General features: G+C 41.9%; 1 protein-coding gene across 2 annotated transcripts in view; it reads right to left on the bottom strand.

Moving 5' to 3' along the window:
• KIF13B (kinesin family member 13B) overlaps positions 1-25,931 on the bottom strand; it is a 165,529-nt gene that overhangs the window by 26,403 nt on the left and 113,195 nt on the right. For both annotated transcript variants that reach the window (XM_072952758.1, XM_072952759.1), the window contains exons 25-37: positions 23,276-23,422; positions 22,646-22,675; positions 21,155-21,254; positions 20,468-20,594; positions 19,660-19,715; positions 17,915-18,039; positions 16,530-16,706; positions 13,777-13,869; positions 9,947-10,099; positions 9,100-9,177; positions 7,751-7,804; positions 2,923-3,034; positions 783-916 (exon numbers count right to left, since the gene is read on the bottom strand). In XM_072952758.1, the coding sequence (XP_072808859.1) occupies positions 783-916; positions 2,923-3,034; positions 7,751-7,804; positions 9,100-9,177; positions 9,947-10,099; positions 13,777-13,869; positions 16,530-16,706; positions 17,915-18,039; positions 19,660-19,715; positions 20,468-20,594; positions 21,155-21,254; positions 22,646-22,675; positions 23,276-23,422 (1,386 nt within the window). The remainder of the gene's footprint in view (positions 1-782; positions 917-2,922; positions 3,035-7,750; positions 7,805-9,099; positions 9,178-9,946; positions 10,100-13,776; positions 13,870-16,529; positions 16,707-17,914; positions 18,040-19,659; positions 19,716-20,467; positions 20,595-21,154; positions 21,255-22,645; positions 22,676-23,275; positions 23,423-25,931) is intronic.

Genomic DNA, 25,931 nt, shown 5'->3' with positions numbered 1-25,931 from the left:
AAATTCTTTTAAATAGTTAAGGTTTCAAACAAGGACTTGCCCACATTTCTGCAACCTGAATGTTTAAGGGACTGCAGAAGCTGATGTCAAAAGACCTATTTCAACAACTGAACTTGCACTGTATGTGTTTTTAAAGGAGTATAAATAAATCCTCATTCATCATTTTCTGCTGAATTCACACCCATATAAGACTAGAAATTGCATTGCCAACAGGCACCTCATTCACCGTCACATAAAAGCAGTTTCCTGATTACTTGGAAAAACCCTTTAACATCTTCTCTAAAACTTATTCCAAGGCTGGGTAGAGACTTTTAAGGAAAAAGGGAAACAAGTGATCACTTCTAATATTTAAGTCATAAAACAAGTAAACCACAGTAGAGGAGAAAGAGGTTGAGAGGCAAGGACAGGGATGATGTAAAATTGTTTGGAATAAGAAATGAAATCAAGAATTAAAAATAGAATTACATTTTCTGTTTGGCAAAACACAAACAACTCTAAGTGCACTTCATAAATTTTACTATTGTTGCTCTAAGTGATATTACCATAAATCACATTAGTAGCGTACTTGGCATTTTTTTAAAAGCAAAAAGGACTGAGAGTGTGGACAAGTTTAAACAGCTCTGCGATCTCCGATAGGAGGGGCAGGGAAATCATCTGAGCTCTACCAGGTCTGAAAGCCCAGTTCCGACGGCCCTGCCCTTGCCGTCCCCCGTCCTCTCCCTCCAGCTTCAGCGCAGCGCAGAGCATCGCGGGGCCAGCAGCCGCCAGGAGCGCGCTCTTACCTGATGCACACGGGCGGACGGCTGCTTGCCCCTTTTCTCGTCGCGGACGGGGAAGAGAGACTTCAGCAGCTTCGGCATCTGTGGCACAAAGGATCTTACTGGGTTCAAGTAGGAGGCGGCGAGGCTACCAAGTCCTGCCAAAAATATTGAAAGGAAAAGAGATTTTAAAAAACCCTAACATTACAGATACCCTCAAACACAATGGTGGTTGCTTTTCCAATTAAATAGCAGCAACTGGGCACTCTTAAAATGCTCTAATACCCAGCGTTCCTGTTACATCTGGAGGGTGCCCCAGCCCCAGTCCTTGTCACTAACTAGTCAAGTACTGACTTCAGCCCTAGAATAAAACGGGGCTTTTCATCTTTAAATCACATAGCCAATGACAGACGTGCATTGCTCTCCGTCTGGACTTTAAACTCTTCAAGTCAAGGACTATATCTTACTCATTTTCCATGCTATTTACTGAATGAAGGTGATGAAACTGACCTTCTAGGAAGACAGTGGTGTTTGGGTTGTTTTTACAAGAGAGGGACAGATGCCCTGAACCAATCATGTTCTTACCTGCTCTTAATTACCAAAGGCTGGGGTCAGACGTGCAGATTAACGCCTATGATATAAGAAGACTTCTTTCCTCTTAGTAAATAAAACTAAATTTTCAGGAGAATCTAATCTAATTCATAAATGATTAAAAAAACTGTATCCCAATCACACTTAAGACAAGCAAGTCAGAAAAGAAATACACTGCCGGGCCCCTTGACTCCACACTGGCCCCTGAGATGACTCTTAAGACGACCACGTACCAACCACGCTGGTACGTGGACCTGTCCAGCTGTAAGGCTTTACACTTTCCATACAGTATATTAACTCTAAACTATGAAAAGTTATGCAAGTAAATTTTTAATCATAAGCACAATCACTAAAAATAAAGAAAAGAAATATTGCTATTTGCCAAGAGATCTGTCAAAACTGAGTTCAGAAAAGTCAAACAGTTTATAAGAAAGCAAAAATAGGGATAAGAGAAACCAAAACGAAAAGACAAACAGAGAAAAAAACAAACTTAAGATGAATAAAGATCTGGAAGATATCATCTAAATGCTGAGAAAAAATTAGGACAAAGTTCTACATGCCGTTAAACTAACATTCTCAAGTGAGGATGACCCTAATTAAAAGCCAGTAATCACCCAAAGGCTGCATTCATCACAAAAAGAGAGACAGTCAGACACGATGTATATCCCAAAGGAAATACATAAAACCACCCATTCATATATTCTTGTTCTAAATCTGTGAAAAATGTCCTGGGTAACTTGACAGGGATCGCATTAAATCTGAAGGTTGCTTTGGGCAGTGTGGCCACTTTAAACAATACTAATTCCCCAGTCCGAGAACATGGGCTATCCTTCCAGTCAAGTCATCTTTGATTTCCTTCGTCAATGTTTTGTAGTTCTCCACGTACAAGTCTTTCACTTCCTTGCTCAGATTCATTCCTAAGTATTTTATTTTTTTGGATGCGATTTTAAAAGGGATTGTTTCTTTCCTTTTCTGGTATTTCATCATTAGTGTAAAGAAATGCAACTGATATCTGCATGTTAATCTTGTATCCTGCTACCTTGCCAAATTATTTTATCAACTCTAGTAGTTTTTGTGTGCAGCCTTTAGGGTTTTCTATAATACAGTATCATGTTATCTGTAGCTAGTGACAATTTTACCTCTTCTCTTCCAATTTGGATGGGATTAAATCCTTAATTCTTTTCATCATAACAAGATGGGGAAATTCAGAATTCTACGAGAAAATCTGAGACTAGTCTCTCCCTGGCCAAAAGGTTCCCTTTATTACTTATTAAAATCCCTGTTACCAAAACAAAACAAAACCCCTCAATGTAGGCAGGTGTGGGTATAGCTCAGTGGTAGAGCTCTTGTGTAGTTAGCATGCACGAGGTCCTGGGTTCAATCCCCAGCACCTCCATTAAAAACAAACAAACAGAACTCAGAATGACTCAACACATCAAGATAAGAAAGGGAAAAATTCAGACTGGCATTAACTAGTCAGATAGTGATTACTGACAGAAAAATCTTAATTTAAACTACTTCTGAAAGATGCTCAAATTTCATGACAGTGATTGAAAATGAAAATGTAACTTACCCGGATCGGGAGAATGGTTATTTTGCGGAGAACCAGGGAGGGAAGGGGCAGCCGGAGCTATTCCTCTAGAAACTCCAGTTTGCGATACATCCTGCTGACTTTCCCACCGGCCCTAATAAGGATGAAAATCAGTCATTTTAATTCGTGTCAATTAACAAAAAAAACTAAAGGTATTGAAGACAAAGCTGTTACACGTCACTGAAGCTTTATTCTCACTACAGGACGTGATAAATTTGATCGCTTAAGTACTTTTCCCCTCGTGCTTTTCATCTTCTTTGTGGTATTGATTTCCCTAACAATAATAATACCTCACATCTGGGTATCACCTCCAGTTATAATTTACAGTCTCCTAATGTTCCTTCTCCTTTGTCATGTTGCTTCTCATAAAATACGGGTCTAGTAAGACAGTCCTTTTGAGACCCTCCCTTACGATCTGCTCCTTACGCCATTTCTGCTCTTCTGCCTCAAGATACCCTCCTCACTTGAGATTCGGGACTGGAACCCAGGACCAAGTCTACACCATCAGGCGTCTCTCCTGTCCCCTCTGTCCTCTCCTGGAGTGCATCTTTCCAACCATAAAAGTAAAAATTCTAGGACAGTGTATTACCAAGTCTCTCATTTTTAATAAATATTAAAGATGTGGTCCAGGTAAACCCAAGCCAAGTAATCACAAATTCCCGAGAACAGCAGTCTCTGAATTAACAAGTCTGACTGGACTCTCAACTTATTTTTATAAATTCCCATTAAAGAGGCTTTATTGCATAATCCAAGAACAATGCCCGTCAGGTGACAGATTAATTTACCATTCTAGAACTTGAGGTGAGCTATAAACACGGCGATACCAAAGCACTTTTAACATTAGTCTCATCCTTTAAAGAAATAAACCCCAACCCATGCTGTAAGTACAAAGGCCAGCAAAGGGGATGAGATGCAAATCCTTTAAACGCTTTTAGTTTCTTTTTGAGCCTCTGATAACCGCTCTGCCTTCTTTTTCACTAGAGTTTAAAAACGGTATTTTACATTAGTTTAAGCTATTACTCCACAGATGAGTGACCCTAACGATCAACTTGAGTCTTCATCAGCAATCGCTGCAAAGTAAGCTCTTCGCTGCTCCTGCGGACGGATGGAGGTAGAAAGCCCTCTCTGGTCGCAGGCACGTATTGGAAACCTATCTGCTTTCAGCAGCAACCTAAGTACTGATCATAAAATCAATAAGCCCTAAGCGACCTGGATCCGGTTTACCTTAGAGAAGGTCACTTTCCCTAGGAACTCTCCCAGGCCTTGATTTAAAAAAAAAAAAAATAGTATGATGCACAGAATTAGGGAGCAAGGAAACTAAAGAGACATGAAGAGATGATGAGGGAAAGCATGAACTTGGAAACCCTTCACTGTACAACCATTTGTGTTACTACGAATCACACGCTGATTTACATACTTTCATGTTTCGTGCATGTTTTTTGCATTTAAATGTAATGATCTGTCTGGGAAGCTACAGCCCTGTGCGCTCTGGGACGTCAAATCAGGCAGCTGAACACCAAGGCCAACACTCTCGGAACTTCTCGGAGGAAGAGAAGCCTCGTGCTCTGTTTACAGGGGATGCTCGCACGAGGCTGCTTTGAAGACAACTTACTCAACTTGAGAATATGTTTCTTTTCATACTTTAGACTCTTCCCCTTTGTCTGGCAGCTGACACAGCAGCACTCGGTCCCTGAGGGAAACCAGGTCGCTCATGTGGAGTCAGCACCTCAGCTGTTTGGTGTAAAATGTGATCCGATGGCAAATAAAGTAGGTGTCACCTCTTCCCCAAGGCACACTCGGGGCTCTGCGAGCTTCCCGGGTGACTGTTCCCAGCTGGCACTCCCACACTCAGTGTTACTCCCAAATCGGAATGGGAGCAGTAACTCTCACTGTCTCATATATTCAAATGTCTCAAGTGAGACCATCAGAAAGGATGCATATGGTCCTTACCTACCGTCTCAGCCACACTGGGAGCCCTGAGGGATAACAAAAACGGAGACACGTTTCACTTCATCCATCTCCCTTAACTGTCACCTTAACCTTGAAGAATCCCAGGCACTAAGTGTTCCCTGGTCTCACTGATCAGACATGGGACACAGAGTGTCTCCAATCGCTCAGGGACAGAACAGGTTCTGCTTCCGAGGGAGCAACAAATTCTGATACCAGACGGGGCACCACACTTCTCCTCTTTCTGACACCCACGGCTCTCTGGGGAAACACTCCACTGAAATCATTCACTGTATTCTTCTCCAGTATGTGTCCATTCTCTGACCAGAAGCAAAACTGAGGGTTCCAGGTCTAGCAACACACACTGCCCCCCGGGGCCAAGGCAATTAGTGTCCTTCCCATAAATTTTACATGCTTGGCTGTTCCAGAGTTATTCTCCCTTTACTGAAATGTCGGGGAAGAAAAAAAGGAGCATCCCAGTTAAAGGTACTTCAGAGGGAGATGAACTCAGGACAGTGAATAAAAAAAGGACTTGGCTAGATGCTGGACCTTTCTGCTCTTTATGAGTTCAGCTCTCAAAGGCAAAGAGTTGAAAGAATATGGTTGTTTTTTTTTATACTTCTACCACAGTAATCTACACTCCACTACTGAAATCTCAAAAGATAAATCTGTGATGTTTTTCTCATCTATCAACCTTCAGAATCAGCCACAATAAGAGGATACAAGAGACAACCCTGGCTTCGTTTTGGGTCCCTAAACTAGCTTCATACCTATTAGGGATTATTTGTGCTAACAGGCTGAATTCAAAGAAATAAAACCCTACTCGAGATAATAGTTGCTCCCCCTCGCTCAGCCTCTTCATGTCCGCAGACTTCTAGGACGCCACCTCCCGAGTGTGTCTGGCCTCTCTCCCTCCCCCTCCCACTGCTGAGTCTTCTCCCCCACCTGTCCTCTCCACCCTCCAGTTCAGGGTTTTTTCACACTTTTGCACTGACAACTGTATACATTTCTACTATACACACTATTCTAATGTAACTTTATAGACCACAGCCAGGAACACGAGTGGGGTTTAGGTGGACTGTTTTAAAAAGCTCCTTCAGTGGCCCAGCTCCCTCATCACTCCTTGTAACACAACGTGGGAACTTCTGAGAAAAGGCCCCTTCTCTCTGGCCCCACACTATGCCCTCTGCTTTACTGGTGCTGTGAATACTGCCATGAACACAGCAAGCTTTCTCCTCCCTTGGGGGGACTTGATCATCTTTCACCAGTGGGGGGTTGGGGGGTGGTTCTCCTCACTGCAGCCTCTCTCGATCCCCGGATAATGCCTATCAGAGCGTCCACTCCCTCCTCTGGGCGCCCACTCTCCTTAGGCATACTTCTGTTACAGCATCTATGTTCCTTTACTCTATTTATTTGGTGTGGATGAAACAGTAATTTTCTTTCAAGTAGATATTATTTTCTATTATTTTTCTCCATTTAAACATAAGGAAATTAGGGGGAGGTAGAAAAGCTGAAGAAATTTTGCCCACTTGTTTCAAAAACCTTGTGATCGAGGATTTGGGTTAAATGGATTTCCAGAAAAAAAACACAGAAAGTCATGTTTTCTCTTATAAATACATTTTCCTTAAAATCCTTCACTTATTTATAATTAACGGTAATGACAATCCATTTTCCAAAAACTCTGCTTTGCTTAGGGAACCACAACCCATGCCTCCCAGAGCTAATCACACCTATCAGGGGACCCGCACCAAGGAGGACTAGTCCTCAGCACGTGTTCAGAGGCGCCGCAGGTGCCTGGTAAACAGATGAGCTGCAGAGCAATTTAAATGTCCACAAACACTGACATACGTGTGTGTGTGTATATATATATAAAGTCTAGATTATCAGTAGTTTGCCTCAAATAATAGTATACACATACATACATATGTTTGTGTTATTTCAGGCAAACTTCTAGTAACCTAGATCTTGAAAATGAGTTTAACTGTTCATCAACTTCATTGTCCTTAAGTTTTTTTATAAGGAAAATTTCAAACATACACAAAAGCAGAATGTACACTATTTAACAAGAATAGAGTCGTGTAAGGTTAGTATAATGAATACCACTCAGCTTTGAAAGTTATCATTAAATAGCCAATCTTTTGTATCTTTACCCCTACTTTTCCCCCCAGTTACTCTGAAACAACTTTCTGATGTCAGACCATTTCATGTGACACTTCTGACTTCTTCATGGGTTAAGATATGGATACAGAGTTTGCCGCCCGCAGCTGGCAGCACCATCTAACCAAACAAGCTCCCTCCAAAACAGGCAGGCACGAGACTGTTATGTAACAACCAGTTATGACCATTCCTACTGGGATTCCTTTAAGTAAATGATGATGAATTATCTATACTTAAAACAATTAAATTGGGGAAAGCTGTATTAACAAATAAACACACTCCAGCTAACAAAATTTCTGTTCCCTTATTTTTCTTTCTTCTAACAAATAATACTAACTTTTGGACACAGTCACATATTTTCAATCATTACATCAATATTTTACTATTAAAAATCTGATATGAAGTTCCTTTCCTGGCACAAAAAGAAGAATACTTTCAAAAGAAAAACAAGGAACTAAACTGTTTTTCGGTGGTGTTTTTTTTTCCCCTAAATTTGCACCCTTAAAAAGCAGAGTAATAAAAATGCCCAGGTAACATTATTTTAACTGGTAGAGGAAAAGAAATGAACTCTAAAAATACTTTCCAATAAATTTGACATAATATAAAAAAGTGGGAGAAATTTTGGCATCAAAACTAGCGTGTGATATTTGAGAGAAGGAAGGCTGAATGGGAAATAGCCTGATAGAAAATGGTTATAAACACTTACCTTGTTGCTACCTAGACTGTACGATGGAATAAGATCCTGTCGGCTGCCAGACAACTGGAGAAGAAATAAAGAGGGGGATTAGTTCCTTATGTGCAAAAATACATAAATCTATGGTCCTGGAAATACAAGACTTTGAAAACCGAATCAACAGAAGATCAAGGTCGGATGGTATCAGAGAGAGACTGCCAAGACCAAAGCTGCAAACTAGACTCACGGCTTTTGGGACACTGTTAGACACAGTTAGGAAAAAATTAAGTGGATTAACAATTTTCAGACGGGAGGTTTGCAGAAGATCAGATATCCAGTTAACACTGAGGCGACAACCAGCTAGGCCTGAGTACAAGAAACTTCATCTGTTTATCCCCTACCGTGCCCCCATCTTTCTCTGGGTACCGTAGCAAACGGATTCACACAACTTACTTATTTTCATCCAAAGGATTCTAGGTAACAAATCTCTGGACATACCAGTAGATTTTAATATATCATTTTCTGAAGGAATGAGAAGATATTTATGCTGAATTAAAGTGATATTTTTTAATGTCTGAGAATGTCCCCAGTCTTCCCATCTGAGATCATCACTGATGTCACTCAGTCTCGCAGGGGCCACGTGCGCCCTCCAGATGGACATCTGTCCTACCTCTCACTGTGATCTCTCCAACACGAAGGCTGAGGGTCGCCTGCTCCGTTACAACCCTTGTACCACGGTTTTTCTTGGTGTAAAGTTCAGATAAAGATGTACTATTTCTCATATCCACATCTTTATCAAAAGCAAGGAAAGGAGAGCTCAATCACAGGGCCACAGGCATACTTCTTTGTGCCGAATTATTTGTATACTTAATATGCATATAAATTGTATCTATGTTTTTAAAAAGTGACAAACTTGTGACACTGTTACAAAACCAACCAAACTTATTTTACTAAACAAAGGTAACTTGTTGTACTCACTTATGCTACTCTGGATGGCCTCTAAGCCACCGAGTTTGTAAACCCAGTCCAGATTTCTCAATTGAAAATTCAAACTGAATTTAAGCCCCGAAAATTCAAATGGCTTTCCCTAGGTACTTGGCTAGTTTCATTCTAGTTCAACAAATACTCACTTAACAGGCACTGACGATTGAAAGATAAACAAGAAACAGAGAAAGACTTAAACGGACACCTTCCCTATAATGTCAGACAGGGCGGTGACAGGTGGATGCAGATGCTGCAGGGCAGGGAACGAGGACACGTGAATCAGCTCGGAGAAGAAAATGATACCCGAGAGGAGATTCAAAAGACAGAAAGGAGGCACCCAAGGAAAGAGGAGGGAAAGCAGGTCCCAGGCAGAGCCCAGGGCAGGCCCACGCACTCACCCTGTTCACATTCGGAGAGCTAAGACTCCTCCTGCCCAGCTTCCCTCTTCCCGTCAGCTGTTCCTTCACGGCGACCTCCTGCCGGTCAGAGAACACGCAGGGGAAACACACGTGAGAGGCACGCTTCCACGGTAACAGCACCTGAAGCCGCCTCTGAGCTACGGGCAGGCTCCTACTTCCATCAGCAACGGCGGTCACTTCGCAGGACAGAACGACCCCGTTACAGTCACCGCGGAAGAGTCAGAGCTAATCATACAGCTGACAGCTGACCGAGGTCACTCCCTGCTTTACCTACTCACGGCCCCCTCGAGGTTGGCCAGGAGTTAGTCCCAGGAGAAAGATTATGGAAATCAGACCATTTACTTTTAATTTTTCGTCAGTATTTTTGGTTAAAACAAAAAGTCGTGACACTGCTACGTGAAGTGAGGTTTAGGGTTTTTCTAAGGCTTAGGTTTACCACTGGCATTTCTGTTTTCCCTTCCAGAGACCCACTCCAAGGCTGCGGCAGGCAAAGAAGCGGACAGCATTCTGCCTCAATACTACGTATTTCTTCAGAGACATTCTTGCCCGGTATCAAGGATTTTGTAAAATAACTCTTTAGCCAGCATGAGTTAAATATTTTCTTTCACTACTTCAAGGCAACTAGGTACCATTTATCATCCTGGAAAAAAGTAACTTTCCAAATGTGGTTTTGGATCTTCAAAGATTTATATGGCAAGTTTAATCTACATTAATATGCTCCACTTGAAGGCTTTGAAAGCTTAGATGCAACAATACCATGAGTTGCAGAAAGTCAAACCAGAATCGGGCTGCGTTGGCACCACCGCCACCAGCTCTGTTGGCTGACCTGGCGAAGACGATCCAAAGTGAGAAGGTTCTCCACCGCCAGCACGCTCCTGAGGTATTTCTCAATGTAAGCCTCTGAGTCGGCAGAAGCCGTGTTTTCAACATTAGCTGCCATTCTTGCTAATGTTTCTCGTTCCTCTACTCCCTGGGCATCCTGGGGAATGGAAAGCTGTCTATTAAAATTAAGTACATCGCAGAAGAAAATGTTATAAAAACTTCTTGATCTATACAAACACACACACACAGAGTACTGAACAAACAAATGGGATGCATTCCAAAATTCCACTTTAGAGTCAGCTTTTGGAACTCAAAATGCATTTCCCACAGAAATCATGGTATAAATGGTGGTTATGTTGACTTGAAAGGCTAGTTAAACACGGTGCAGCTGAAACACCATCAACAGATTATGTTCTCTCCTAAATCTCCACTGCAAACAAAGACACGCCTGGCTAGAGAGGATTTAGTGCGGGTGTCGGAAATCTAACCACAGCAGCGCTCCAGGAACGTATCTTGAGGGGCCGGAGGGAGGAATGAGGAGCTGGGGTGACAGCTGGATGAGTGCGGGGTCACAGCAACCCTCACAGGCGGCGGGCTAGCGTATGGAGGAAAAGAGGGAAAGGAAGGCTGGGTTCCAACGCTTTGACTAAACAGCCTCCCATGAGCTACATATTCCAAATGTGGTCTTGATCCCCAGCTCTGGAGTGGTCGAGGCCCAAGGCTGGGAGCCAACCAAGAAGACAAGTATCCAGGCAAACTCTCGTTCGCTGTGCTTTCCAGCAGAGCTGCCCCTGCTCCTTCGGCACAGGTGGTCCAGACATGTAAATGGGATGGTCACACGTCAGGGAGGGACTTCGTTATCATTGTCAGCTATCTCAAGCTAACCTGGTTTATAACAAAGTGCTCTTCTCAGGGAACATCAGGTGCTCTCCTTTACCGGTGAATTTGTTACAATAATGTCAAAGACTACAACATACATATCCACCTGCCACTGCATCTCAAGATGCCATCAACTTCTAGAAACAACATTTTCTATACCACTAAGGAGAGGAAAAAAATCTCTGCCAATTAACTTTACGATATCAATTATAAGGCACATTCTAACTTCAAAAATATTTTCAAAAACTTACATGAGCCTTAGAACGGATAAAATATGGAAAAATTTGGAAGATGGCTTAAGTTCACAAAACTTTTGTTTGGCCTTAGGAATCAGCCTCATTTTACAGATGAGGAAAGAGGACAGTTAGCAAAAGAGACAAGACTAGTGTGGGGCTCCCGACCCCTGATGGAGCACTCCCCTCACCACTCGGCACAGAGCACTGCGTGCACCTGAAAGAGACGGACGTTACCCTGATTCTCTAAGAAAGGGGATACTTGGGAGGCGAGAATTCTACCATTGAACCACCAATGCCCTGGATACTTGGGTTTTAAAGAAACGCATATATCCATGTTACCGCCCCGACCCCGCCCCTATCAGGATATAAAACATCTCCATTACCTCAGAAAGTTCATTCATGGGCTTCACAGTCACTCCCTCCCCTGAGGCCAGATAATTTCTTTCCCCACAGATAAGCTTCACTTGTTTTAGAATTTCACATAAATGGAATCACACTCTCCTGCATCACTGAGCATAGTGATTCAGAGATTCATCCATAAAGGTCATTTCTTTGTATAGCTAAGTAATATCCCACAGTATGGATATGCCACAATTTATTTACCCATTCATCTGCTGATGGGTGTTTGGGTTGTTTTCGGTTTTAGGATATTCTGAATGAAGCTGCTTTGAATATTCCTGTGCAAATCTTTATGGACATATGCTTTCATTTCTCTTGGGTGAGGACCCAGAAACAGAATTACTGGGTCATGGGGTAGGTGTCTATTTAAACTTTATAATAAACTGCCATACAGTCTTCTACAGTGGTTTTATCAATTTATATTCCCACTAGCAATGAAAGCATTCTAGCTGCTAAAACAGAAAAGAAAGGCAAAACCTTTTCTTGTTGCTCTCTGGTCTGTGACCACTTGTTTTTGCTAACAAGCCCTCCTAGCTTCTGTAATATGGAACACAAAGAACTTTTCTGGGCTTTTTTTCATGATGAAACCTAGCTTTTAAGAAGCTTTTTATTTTGTTTTGAAATAAAAAATAAACTAGGTGTAGTCCTTACACTATAAGCGTTACGTCTCACTTTTCCTTTTTCTTTTTCATCAGGATTTGATACTGTGAACAAAACACTTGTCAACCTACCTAGACATTTAGCTAATTATTAACAGGTAGCCCAACCACATGGGGCTATATGTTTATCTCGCCGCTGATTCTCCCACATTTCTGCACTTTGAAAGCCATATCACCTGGAGAATAAAAGCATTTTAAAGAGGACAAGAAAATGACAAATGAGCACAGAGGAAAGGAAGAAAGATGAAGGGAGAAAAGGAAAAACTGAAGACAGTTCAATACAGCTGTCACATTTCTCAACTGCATTTAAGCCATTTAGAGTTAAGATCTGAAACTGGAAAAACACAGAAGACATTCAGATACAGAGAATAGCCTCTAGCTACACATGTAAGTGTACAAAGAGTCATCTATTATAGACCCAACATTTTGCAACTAGTTTAACTCAAAAACAGGCTCAATTTTAAATGTTCAGCAGGTTCCAAATTAAACAGTTAAATAATTAACGTTTGCTATGGAAGCCTAACACTTTGAAGACCCAGGAAAGAATTAGTTACTATTTGACACTATTTGGGAGGAAAAAGTGTTTTGCAACGTAAGAACTCTAAAACAAAGCCTAAGTACTGCATAACCTTTTCACTCTTCCAAAAATGGATCTGTCTTAAAATAAGTATTGTCCATCTACTGCGCAAAAACTCAACAGAATCAACCAACAAATACTGAGCCCCCGAATGAACAGAATGAAGGTGATGTGGATGGTGTGCTTAGGAGGGAGTGCTCCTCCCAGGGTCACTTCCCATTTTCCACCCCCAAGGACAGCACAGTCTGGACCTCCCCACCCATTCCCCAATTTTGGATGGTCAGTGTGGCAGAAGGACCCACTCTTCTTTCTTTTTTTCACAGAGTCCCTTTCTTAGAACCTCACTTCTAGTTCCCCTGTAAGGAGGACCTCGTTACTAGCTGTGCCAATACCCAGGTGAACACCTCTGTCTAAATCAGGGATTAAATGCTAGGAAGTACATATAAACTACATCTTCCAGCAAGCGTCTATCAGGGATATTTTCAGCTCCATTTGTTTGATTCCTGCATCTATCTTGATAAGCTCAGAAGGGAAACAATAATAAAATAATAATAGTAAGTATTATAATACCAGCAATTACAATTTACTGTTTAGCATGTGCACAACAACTTGTGTATATCGTCCCATTTAAGCCTTAAAAACAACCCTGTTCAGAAGGTACCACTAAACACCCAACTTGATAAATACAAACATTTAGGCTCAAAGTAACTTTACCAAGTTCACTTCACTAAGACGTTACAGAAACAAGATTTCTGTGTGATTCCAAGATGAGTCCCTGAAACCCTCTGTTATGCTTTGCTGCCTCCCTTCAAAGGTTCTGTCCTCTTCTATGTGCAGAAACATGTTGATTTGCTTTTCAAAAGATTCTTCTTTAACAAAATACTAAAACCCGAACCTTTAAAGCCACAAAAGCACATTTTAGTATAAATCAAGGTAAGATTGGGAAACCCTCTACAAATCGGTAGCATTTCCCTATAAACACATCTTCACTTAACACATAGGCCTTGGGTAGGTGGCTCTTCAGAGAGTTAGCTCTTTTTACATGTTTGTTTTTAGCAAATTCAAATTACATAGGATTCTTCACCTCTGGAATATTGGAGACAATTTCAAAAGTCACTCCACAGCCTGGAATAGAACTTCGATGCGACATCTTTTTCAGGAAACTCTGAGCAAAACCCTGGAGAAAAACAGAACAGAAGACAGGGTTTCCCACCTCAAAAGCTGAGTTTTCATTAACAAAGAGACAGCACAAAGGACACTGTATTTCACACACACAGAAAAAGACACTTCCAATATAAGCAAATGGAAATCCAAATCATTAAATACAGGTTTCCTCAACTTCACCTTAGTGCAGAAAACCAATTTATATGATGCCTGCCAGGTGACAGGTCCTGTACCCAGTATATGAGAAGCACAGACCCCGCTCTGGAAACGGACACCGGGGACCTGGTGCAGTCCTGCCTACGGGCTGTGGAAACAGGACTGCTGACTTCCACACAGTAAAATGACCTTCTGACTAAGACGTACGCAAGGACTGGGGACTCTCGATTTTTTTTCTTCACAGCACGATGGACATCTTGCACCATGAATATTGACAAGTTCAGGCATTGCATTCTTGACCAAAGCAGGATCGTTATGAAGAATGATTTAAGAGTGCATGGTCATTGTTTATGCTGACGGCGCTCTTTGCACAGTTAAGAATTGAACTGTTGAATTAATGCACAGATGACTCATTTGAAGATGCTGCTAAGACTGAACATCCTGTAGAGGTTGAAGAGAGCAGGGATGAGGGCAGAATACAATTGGTGAATAACGATAAGGAGGAGAGGGAATATTAAACTGACACTGAGCCTTTTACCCCCATGCAAAAAGCAACATTGGAAACAGGCAAAAAAAAAAAAAAACCAAAAAACAAACAAACCCACCAAACAGAACAGAAGAAAAGTTGTTCGGTCTCAGAAGTACATATTTTCACAAACTTACTTAATTATAATTTAGTTAATTTGTTAAAAGATTTTAGCCTCTTAGAATGCATGAATTTCATCCCCCCACGCTCTCGACTCCAGCCTTGCAAAGCTGAGCCACCGCTGATCACACAGGTCAGAGGACAGATGCACTTTGTTTTTTTTTATGGGTGGTGGGAAGAGGTGTGGGTGCTGCTGGTATCTTGCTTTTTTGTTTTCTACTCGTGCGGAATTACTGAAGCTAACCTGCACGTATTAGGGTCAGAAGGAAGTCCCGTTCTTGCTACAAAGGGGCAGTTTTTAGGAATGAACTATCTGAATCGGGAGGGAGGCTGCATGCAGCTTCCATCTGATGCCATCAAATCATTTCAACCAGGAAGAAAATGCAGCAACTCCTTATCCCTACAATTTAAAAATATTACTTGAAAAAACAAAAACAAAAACAAAAACAAAAACAGAAGAAGCCCTGTGACTCTACAACCCACCCTTTCTGCTAAGGATTTTTCGGGGCTGGAAGTTGTGCCAGGTCAGTCTCAGCGTCCAGCAACCAGAACCTCTGGTTCTCAACTGGCAAGTAACTCTTTCAAATGCTCCCCAGGAGTGATCATCTTTTCCAATCCCTTAAAGACTTCCGAGAAAAGGGAGGCCGAGAAAAGTGAACGGGAGCCGCACCATGTCCGTCTGCAGCTGTGCCGTGACCTGCATCTCACGGATGCTGGATCGCCAAGCTCCAAGCTGCAATTTTACCAGCATTACTGCCAGTCTTCATTTCAAACGCTGCTATCAGTGTGACATTTAGAACTAAAGATTAATTTTGAGGGGTGCAGATTACATCTAGGACTCTGTCAACCATGGCTGTGCTCTTTTAAATGAAAAGATTTATTTTCATCTGCCCTGGTTTTAGTCAGTGTATTGAGAAGAGTCCCTAGAATCAACTCCCAAATCCTATCTTTGCAAAGCCAGTAACAGAAATAGTTTATATTCTTATCTAGAAGTTTTCTACTAAACCCGTTCACAGGGCACAAAGTCCTCCATAACCCAGCAGCAGCTGCGTGTGCAGCCGTGGCCTTGGCCTCTGCAGCCACCCTGCTACACGGAGCTCCTCCCGGCCCCCAAGACTGCCGTGCCCTCTCCTTCCGCACCACCTCGGGGCGTCTCCTTCCTCCTCGCCCCTCCTCTCCATGAACAGCCAACAACTCCTTCTCCGCCTGCCAACCTCCCCGTCTGCAGAGGGGCAGCTCACGGGCACCCTCCTCCCGGAAGCCTCCCTGACTGAACTCTCACCCTCTCCCCTGCCATCTCCCTGTACATGGCGAGCTCCTGAACCGCCGCACTATCACAACAGAAACGAGTCGCCTGTTTTCATCTTATAGACACTGGCTCTTTAAGGGTGCAGACCATTTCTTGTTTGTCTTTTTATCCCAATGCTCGACAGAGTACTCTCTCCGAATATATGAATCAACGCACTGGCAGAGATGAGTGAAAGGAGAGAAAGGCATGGAAAACAAAGGGTAAGCAGCACAGACATCGGCCCGGCTGCACCATCATCTCCTCCTGCAGGACCCAGACGAAAAGTCAAAGACAAAAACAGAAACTCTGCCTGGACAGGCTCCATGGTACCCGAAGGAACGGCTGTGAGTCGTGACCGTGTAGTAAGAAAGATTCAGCGGAACAACCTAAGGCCATTTAGGAGGTCGGGCTGACGCGTTCCAGGACTAAAACAAACGCAGTTACAGGACAGTAAGAGTCGTGGGAAAGAAAAGCTCAGAGCTTCACAGAGCCTGCTGGGACAGGGGACCAGAACCATCATTCCACGGCCCTGCCCTCAGGTCTCACCCGAAGTCATTTTCTTCAAGGAGGAACAAAGACTCACCTGCCGGCCATGAACGTTGACACAAATGCGTTTGCGTAACACCAACTGCATGTCGGCCGGGTGGCTGAGCTGGACCGTCACCCGCACGATCAGGAACACGCGCTCGTCCGCGGGCGTGCCCTTACTGAGCTGCGGGCAGCTGTGCACCGCAGAGTCCCAGGAGGCTTCTGCTTTTACCTGTGGAGAAGACAGACCGACCCAGTCTCCCCCACCTCCTAAAAGTAAAAGACCTCACAAGGAAACATCCTGGCTCGGGCCGAAGTGGTCCATGCCAGTCACAAGTGTAGTTCTGCTCAGAGCAACGCCCTGGAAGACCGTGGAATACGAGGGCGTGGCCTCCATCACCCTAGCCTGGGGAGGGCGGGGCACGATGCTCCTGCCTGGCTGGCATCTAAAATTTAGTTTGAAAAACACCCAAAGAAAAGTTCCAAATTTAGTATAATGATTTCCTGTGTATCTTTCACGTAGATTCATCAGCTGTTAACATCTTACCCTTCTCCCTCTTCCTCATATGTATAGAGTGCTGTTTGTTTTGTTTTTTGCTGAACCACTTTAAAGTTACAGACGCATAACTATACATCCCAAATACCAAGAGGAAGGACATCCTCTGACTTAACCAGAGAACAATTATCATATTCAGGAAATTTAACATCAGTGCAATACTACTACATAATATGAAGTCCATATTCAAATTTTCAATTGTTCTGATCCAGGATCATACACTAGATTTGTCATGTCCTCTTAGTCTTCTTTAATCTGGGCTGTTCCCCAGCCTTTCTTTGTCACTCGTGACACTGACTTACTAAAGAAGGGCGCAGGCCTGCTGTCTTACAGAATGCACCACAGTTCAAGTTTTGCATCTTCAGAATACCACTAAGTGATGAAGAATCACGTTAGCTTTCCTTCTTTAAAATATTTTATAATTTCTCCAATATACTCAAAATTAGAAAGTAAGCCGCCACTGCATACCCATTACTCAGTTTCAAACATCAAGATTTTGCTTCACTGACCTCATCCATTCTTTCCTCCGCCTTTTAAGAAGTCCTTACTAAAGCATTTCAAAGTCAATCCCGAACATTGTGCCCTTTAACCTCTATGTACTTCAGTAGCATTTCCCTAGACAGTGGACCACTGCTGACCTGAACTGTACCAACAGAGACCCTTCACCAGGAAAAGAAGTAAAACAGTGAATGGACGTAATCTGACTGGTCTACTCCTTCTCAAAGTGGTTTCATTCTTTCTGGAAGTCATAATGAAAGGTTTTCATTTATATTCCTTGAGAAATGTAAGCAATGAAATGATTACCTTGTTGATTTTCAAAAGGCTCATGGAAAGGCTAAAGAAACCACTTTTCATCCCATCTCCCCAAGTCATGCTTTGTTTACCTCTCCGTCGTGCTGTCTGACAATCTGCAGTTCAAAGAACTCGTCCTCTTCTTCCCCAGTCAGGGTAGCATCCCATCCACCGGCTTCTGGGTCATCAAGGTTATCCTGGGAGCTGAAATCATCAGCTAAAAGCAAAGAAGTCCCATTAAATCTGGAGATCATTTTAAAGGATCATCCCTACCAGCTAAATTTCAACGTGCTTAGTATTAGAATTCTTCTGCTACAAATTTCATCCGCTTTTGGCTCTGAAATCTTACGTAACACAGATGATGACCACTAAACAGTTCACGGATCTCAGAGATGGAAAGTGCCTCAAGAAATTATCTAATTCAATCTCCTGCCTCCAGGCTTTATTTCACATGGAAAGCAACTGGAAGTCAAGAAACCCAAGAGATCACTCCAGGTCAGCCCATAAATGTTAATGACAGGGTTATAACTCAAATTCCTTGTCTTTTAGAGCACCGAAGAAATGAGAGTGAAAGTGACTCCAGTTACCCCCAGTTAACTCCAGCTATGCAGTGAACGAGATATCCAGTTTCCCTGCCAAAGAATCAATGGTTACATGAGCTAGAATGAAGGGCTGCCCTGGGGCCTTCGGTTATTCAGTTCCAAGCCTCGCCCTCCAAATTCCCGTTCCATCTTAAACTTATGAGTAATCATCAAAAGTATCTTTCCTGGTGTGCGGGCTTGGGTGGGCCAAGAAGCGTTTTAGGGCTCAACAGGGTCCTGCTCCTGTCTTGGAATATTCATACTAACAGGTCTTCTTGAAGCTTATTTTTTTCCACTTTCTAACCCTCCTCCTATACACACACACACACATACTCCTCTCACCCATTCAGGAACCTAATGTACAGAACAGGCCAGAGCTGCCCTCAGTCTCCAAGGCAGGACAGAGTGCTGTGGCAATTAAAACCCAGCAGTGGACGGACAGTGCAAGCGGCTAAGTGCTCTTCTCTGACTCTGCGTATGCATAAAAATCTCCTACATGTCCGAGTAAGCTTAGTGGCAGAGGATGCTAAACACCTCGGATGTTGTAATGCACTTTCCCTGGACGGAGGAAAACCACTGTGGACAGCCAAGCTTGTCTGTTTTGGATAGTTCATTCTAATACACAGCTCTTCTGCAGGTGTTTTTGGAATTTAAATGCTGACTCTTAACTTATTTTTAGCTCTTTAATCTACCTTTCCATTTTTATTTCCCCTCCTCAGGCGGAATATATGTAAAATGTAGCCACATCCAAAATACTTTACATGAAGAGGAAAAAAATGACAGTTACGAAAAAATAGGCGATGCAGGGAGGAACAGCACAAGAACTCACAGAAAAAGTGAGAAATCCACTAGGTGATGCCAAGAAGACACCACATAAAAGAAAGCACGTTACAGAAGCGTCACTAGTTATTAGTCCTTGCAGAAGAAAGGTCGTTTCCTAAGAATTAAAGAAAACATTTTAAGTGCAGGAAAACATTACTGCCGCCCTCAACAAAGCACATGCAGTGGTGTGGGCTGCAGGAAGAAATGCGAGAACACGTCCTGATGAAACATACCTATCACGGTTGTGTTACAAAAGCATTATTCTTACTGAGAGTTCATTCTCTGGCAGGTAGCAGAGTCCTCTGGCACACAGAAAACAGACCCTAACCTTAGGCTTACAGAAGTGCCTGACTGCACTTTTTGTTAGAATCTTAAGTGTTACCTGGACACTGAGTTGTCAAAGGTAAGCCTTCAGAGAGCACCTCCTAACTTACCATTTAGGTCAAGGAAGATAACAGGAATGTGCGTTTCCATCCCAGGAACCGGGGTCCTAAAACATGGTGAACAACAGTGTCTCAAATAAAGCAGACGTTCTCAGCAGTGTGTCCTTCGTGATTCAGCCTTAATACGTTCCGAGCTATTGCAGGTCAATCAGTGGTGATTCTGGGTATTGAGTTTGCTACCACTTCCCACGAGAGATGCCACAGACTTAACTGTGATGCTGCTACTCTCGCATGTAACTATCGTATGTGTGACCCCAGAGCTCAGTCTTAGAAGACATGTGTACCTGTTTATAATGGAAGTTGAGGCTTCCTTGTTTAAAGGTACTCTCTTCTAAAATTATATACCTAACAGCCCCATGTGGCTGAATTTATCATTTTTAATTTCTATAAAGTGGCAGAGAACATTTGCTGACAGTTCAGTTTAAGCCAGCACCAAAATCAAAAACTCTCGGAGATGCAATTTTATTATGGCTGGATAGTCTTTTAAGGGAATGACCCAAGTAATTAACATGTTAACTATTTTTTTAAAATGCTAAGTCCAATGGTACTAAATATTGATTTAGAATTCTCAGAAATCTTAATTACTTGGGCCAATAACAATATTACTTAATAAAACACAGTTCAAGGCCACAGTTACTTCAACTCATGAAAATAATTTAACACTTCTTAGAATTCAGACAACTTTTTCCCCCGCAAGCTATGACGGGTCCTCCATTAATCAACACGTAGGCAAAATGCATAGAAAAAGCATGCAGCCCCATGAACAGAAACTTCAGAAGACACGAGGCAGCACGCATACCACTCCGCGGGGGCCCCTGGGATCCCACTGCCGGCAGAGGGGACCATGACTGCGTTCCTCTCCTCCGTCAGAGTCAACCTCATCTCCAGAAGCTGAGCTTCTCGGTCAGCGTCATCCTCTGTCTTATCTGGAACATCGGGAATGAAGATCAGATACTGGTATCCCACTGCTCACCTGCTGTTTAAGCTTCGTACCATGTAGCGACAGAATGTGCCTATATTCCAGGAGGTTCACTAGCAACTTTCTGCCTCTAATTCACGGTAAAAAGTTCACAATAAGAAACTAACTATACACTAGAGAGGCCGGTGTGCTCGCACAGAGAAGCCACCTTCAGTTCACAGAAGGCCTAGGGTGGAATGCGCAGGTATGATTTCTTCCGGTCAGAGGGTTCAAGTGCTTTTAAACAAGAAATTAAGAAATGCTAGCACCTCGTTTAGTTATTTTTGAGGGACAATGTTTACTGTATGTACTGAATTTTCTCTTTCTTTGGAGGGAGGGGGACCTACAGAAAGACATCCTTACAACTGGATAAATGTCCTTCTGAGAGGATATGAGACAAACACGTCCCTCCGCTCTCACCAGCCCCATCACTGATGTGTTCATTTACTTTCAATTTATGTGACTGCAGATGGGGATTAAGTACATACTGACTTCAGGGGAGGGAAATACTCAAGTTGCTTCTCCTACCATGTTTACTGACAAGCTTCTGCAGCTGTTGGTCTAAGTACTCCTGACGTTTTGTTAACGCATTTAGCCATTTTCTACGTAGTCTCTCTAAATCCCGATCCTGGAAGGAAACAAGGGAAATTATAGTAAATAGAATGCAAGACAAAATACATCTGAAACCTATGCTCTGTCTTATTTTACGCAAAGATACTCCCAAAACATCAAGTGTTTACGACCACCACTAGTGACTCCAGCCATTACTCAGAACAGAAACTTTCAGAAATTAAAGCACCATTGTCCTAGTTTAAGATCATTTCTAAAAGGGCATCTCTGACACCCAGAACTAGTTTATTTCTATTGGCTTAAAGGGTAGAACTCCCACGCATTTGCGAAACAAAGATCTTCTAAAGGCCTCTGCTGGATAAAAATCACAACTACTACTCGATAATCCTCAGATTTATATCCCTTAGAACCATCATAAGAATTCTTCAAATTTCTTAACTAAGTCTTCAACATGTTTCACTGGTCTCTACAAATCTTTTAAGTGCTTCTCTTCCTGGTTTCTGTGGATTTTTTTTTCAGGGGAGGGGGTGCGTTATCAACAGACTAACAACTCTACCAGTCAACACCTGACTGGGGGCCGATCTCACCTCATTTCCTCCTGTAACACAGTTACGGCACTGGGTAGATCAGTGGAATGCTGAGGATACTGTGTGTATCTGGATTTCACTAAGGCACTTAACCAAATAGCTCATGACATTCTTGTGGACAAGATGGAGAAACGTGCAATGGATCTACTTGGACAAAATTATAAATGACTGAAATATCACATCCAAAGAACAGTGATGAATGGAACAATGTCAGCTTAAAAGAAGTCTCTACGGTTGTGCCATAGGACTCTGTATTAACCCCATCTGATACGGTACTTTTATCAGTGACTTATAGGAAGGCAGACATTTTTATCAAATTAGAATGATGCCAAACCAGGAGAGTGACTACACTGGATGACATAATCAGGGTCCAGAGAGCTCTGACCGTTCTAAACGATGAGTAAACAGACTCACAAAATAAAACTTAACAGACATAAACAGAGTCTTGCAGAAGAATTAGGAAAATGGGGGGCAGGGAGGAACAAACCCAGAAGTAGGAAAAGGAGACCTGGCTTAAAGGACAGAAAATACCTAGGGGGCATGGCTTGACCGAAGGTGAGTATGAGGCAGCTCTTGATGGGGTGGGGGAGGTGGGTGACTCCAGTTGAGGAGAGAAAAGGTACAAAGAAGGGGATGTGAAGAAACTGATCTGTAGGGACCTGGAAGGGGCGGGAGCTCCAGGTTTGGAAAAGGGTAACAGTCACAAATGATTGTTTCCTGCTTCGTTTTAACTTGAGAAAAATCAATATTTGAATCAAAACTAATACTCTAATTATTAAGTAACAGTATGCTGAGAGTAAGGAATGTGTAATTTAGCACTTTAATCAAGCCTATTTGAGGAGGCTGACCAGTGCTCCATCACCTGGTAGCTGTCCATGTCCTCCTCTTCCTCCTAAAAGAAGAAAATACATTATGGAGAACCAAAACGATTATTTATCCAACAATCAGGCTATGCCAAACAATCTGAATCTTTTCCCATACTTTAGGTTTTCTAATTTAATGAATATGTTTCTCCATCTCCCATCAATGCTCTCCCTCACTCTCAGTTTTACAGTTTTCAGAGGTGGAGTGAAACCCTGAGCTTCTCTACAGGAAAGTGAACACGGATTTGACCTTTTCGGGAACCAGGACAATACTTTCCCTGCTGGGTTTATAGCCCTACTCCCCAGGGGAAATCAAACACCTGCTGGCAAACAGTCTTTACAAGCAGTAGGGGGTTTCTGCAGACGGTGGGTGGTGGGGGAGGTTCATCACTAGCAGGCACAGAGGAGTTTCTGGAGGCTGAGATGTTTTAACCCTCAGTTTGCCATGTACCAGGGAAAACCAACGGTCTGGTGCAGTGACTCCATGCAGATGTAACACAGTAAGCAAACTTTTTAAAAAAGGACATCAAAGGAAAACAAAATGCTCAAAGAACTGTTTGCGGAAGGCAGTTTTCTGACAGATTCCAAAAGACTCTCTCGTCTTATTGGGTCTGTCAACAGAAACGTACATGGAAGGTCTCATGAGTCTTGGGCGATCTAGGAGCTCTGACTTTTACACATCCAATGCCAACAGACAATATACATTCTTCCATCAGCGGTAAAGTCCCAGATTCCTGCACAGACTTCACTTCTACTTGGACTCGCCGGGACTGCCCCTGTATCACAGACAATTTTAAGAGTATCTTAAAATCAGTTTGATTTCAAAAAATTTGGTTTAGAGAGCCCCCTACAGGCTGATGTTGAGAAAAGTGTTTATCTTTAGAGACATCATCTCAAGGTATCTTAAACGTTAAGTAGCAAATCTCACATTGAAAAGCTAATCAGGAACAAATATATGGTTTACTTATTTTTTTCAACAAAAAGAAACATTAAAAGCAGACATTAACAAAAGAAATGCAAAAAGCTAGACAATATAAAATGTTCAATTTACTAACAATAAAATAACAAAATAAGCATGAAACACCTTTATTTTCACTTACTAAACTAGCAATTATCTTTTAAAAAGGCAACTTACAATATTGCCCAAAGTTTATGAAAAAGGCAATTATATACTCTGTTGGTGGGGCTTAAATTGGTAGAGATTTCTGCAGGACAATTTTCCTTAAAAATTAAAGTAACCCTCGACCCAGCAATTCAACTTTCTAAGAATCTGTTTTAGGTAAATAATCATATGTGAACATGAAGAAATCTTGCAGCAATGTTAAGAATAACAAAAAAATAAATTGTAGTATATTAATGAAATATTTACAGTTATTAAAATACTGCTATAGAAAAACACACATGATACAAAGTTAAAGAGTATGGTGACAGATGTTAACTAGACTCTTTTTGAAAAGGCAGCTTACCAAACCCAGTATATACAGTATGTATGATCCACTTCAAAAAACAAGCAGAGTAATAAGAATAATTACACTCTCCTGAATTCACTGCTCTAATCCCAAAATAAAATAATTTTAAACCAAACTGCAACATGAAGAATTAATCAGAGAGAAGCTGTTCTTTCTTTAAGCCCATCTGCACAATAAACACCATGTGACTTTGTATATTCACAATGAAGTAACATCTTAAAAGAAAACTCCCAGGATTCTCAGTCATTGACTTCAAAGTTGGTTTATAAATTTTAGGGATGTAAAGTGGAATTTGAAAAACAGAATCTGAATATACAATGTCAAGTCAGCTACTCTTCCCTTCTTCCACCAGATTTTAATTCCCAAGAGCTTTGCATTATCAGGAAAATCAACTTAGACAACGATTGATCCTATCAAGCTAGATTTAAAGAGATGAGTTGCAGGTGCCTTTGATTTAATATTTTCCAAGTACCATGCATCAGCTGTTTTGTGGAAAGAGTACCCCAGAAAACATTCTAATTGTCTAAAATCATCTAGTCATTTCAATTAGCTACTCTTTGTCCTTACTTTGTCTGGAACAGAAAGCGACCTATTTTGAATGTGTACCCAAATGTGACAGGAGAGGTACCTATACTTCGGGGGAGGATAAATAAGGAGGGGGAAAAAAAGGAGGAAAAGATCCAGGAATGTCTTAATGTCCCACAGAAAAGCTTGGGAACAGTGTACATAAACTATTAGATTGAACTGCTTGTAATTGCTGATATTTGACCATTTTTAAACCACAAAACCAGCCCACACATATGGTTAACCTGAACAGTTCTCCTCTGCTACCTTGCGGTTCAAGGACAGCAGGTTCCAAGTCTGAAAGACACCAATTCCAAGGCGCCTCCCATCCAAGGCCCTCGATGACCCGGCTGCCACAGGCTTCTATAACCTCTTCCCTTACTGCTTTCCAGCTCTTCCTATGTGCTACTTTCTACCCAACCTTACCTAACTCCAACCTCTGTGTCTTTGCTCTTGCCATTTATATATGAGAAACTTTCCAGCTTTGCATGATTCTTTCAGCTTCCAGGTGAAGATGCACAGCCTTCAAAAAAGCCTTTCCTGATAAACCCAACATATCTTTGAACACATTTAGGAAAGGTTGCCAGAAGTATGACAAACACTTAAATACTTGATTTATACTAAACCACAGAAAAGTATCTGGTCTTGCCTTCCGGATGAATTTCTAAGGCATCCAAAGAAGATATATATAGTTTAAACAGATGTTCAGAAAAAGATGTTCCTCACACCTTTACGAATCTTATTTTTATGTATATATCTCATGCTGTAATTTAAGCTAATTTCCTTTTGCTTTTAGTGCCTTGTCCATGCAAGAATGGATTTGCTAAAATTCATTTTCTGAGGTCAGAGAACAAGGGCTTATCATTCTCCTCCTCCTAAGACATTCAGAAACCTGAATTTTTAAGTAAACTTTCTTTTTCTTTTAGCCTATTCTCATATTTTGCTTTGAATGACTTCAACATTCATTTTCTTGAGCCATTCTAATATTTTAACTATTGTTTTAAATATGGAAACTATCATAGGACACAATATTCTACAAAATACTGACTTCATGTGAAGTATAGCAAAAACCAGGATGTCTAAATCTTACATATAAACTCTATTAAGACATCCTCTCTCATCTTTAATTGGCAAGGCAGACACTACAGATCACATCTGTCTGGGGTTAAGTGACAATTCCCACATGTCTCTGCTGTATTGGTTTCTGGCAGGTATTCATCTCTACCTAGCTGCACTTACTTAATACGTCCTG

This window comes from Vicugna pacos, chromosome 31, assembly GCF_048564905.1.
Source record: "Vicugna pacos chromosome 31, VicPac4, whole genome shotgun sequence".
Taxonomy (NCBI): Eukaryota; Metazoa; Chordata; class Mammalia; order Artiodactyla; family Camelidae; genus Vicugna; species Vicugna pacos.
The sequence above is the reverse complement of the archived record's forward strand: the minus strand, read 5'-3'. Positions and strand labels throughout refer to the sequence as shown.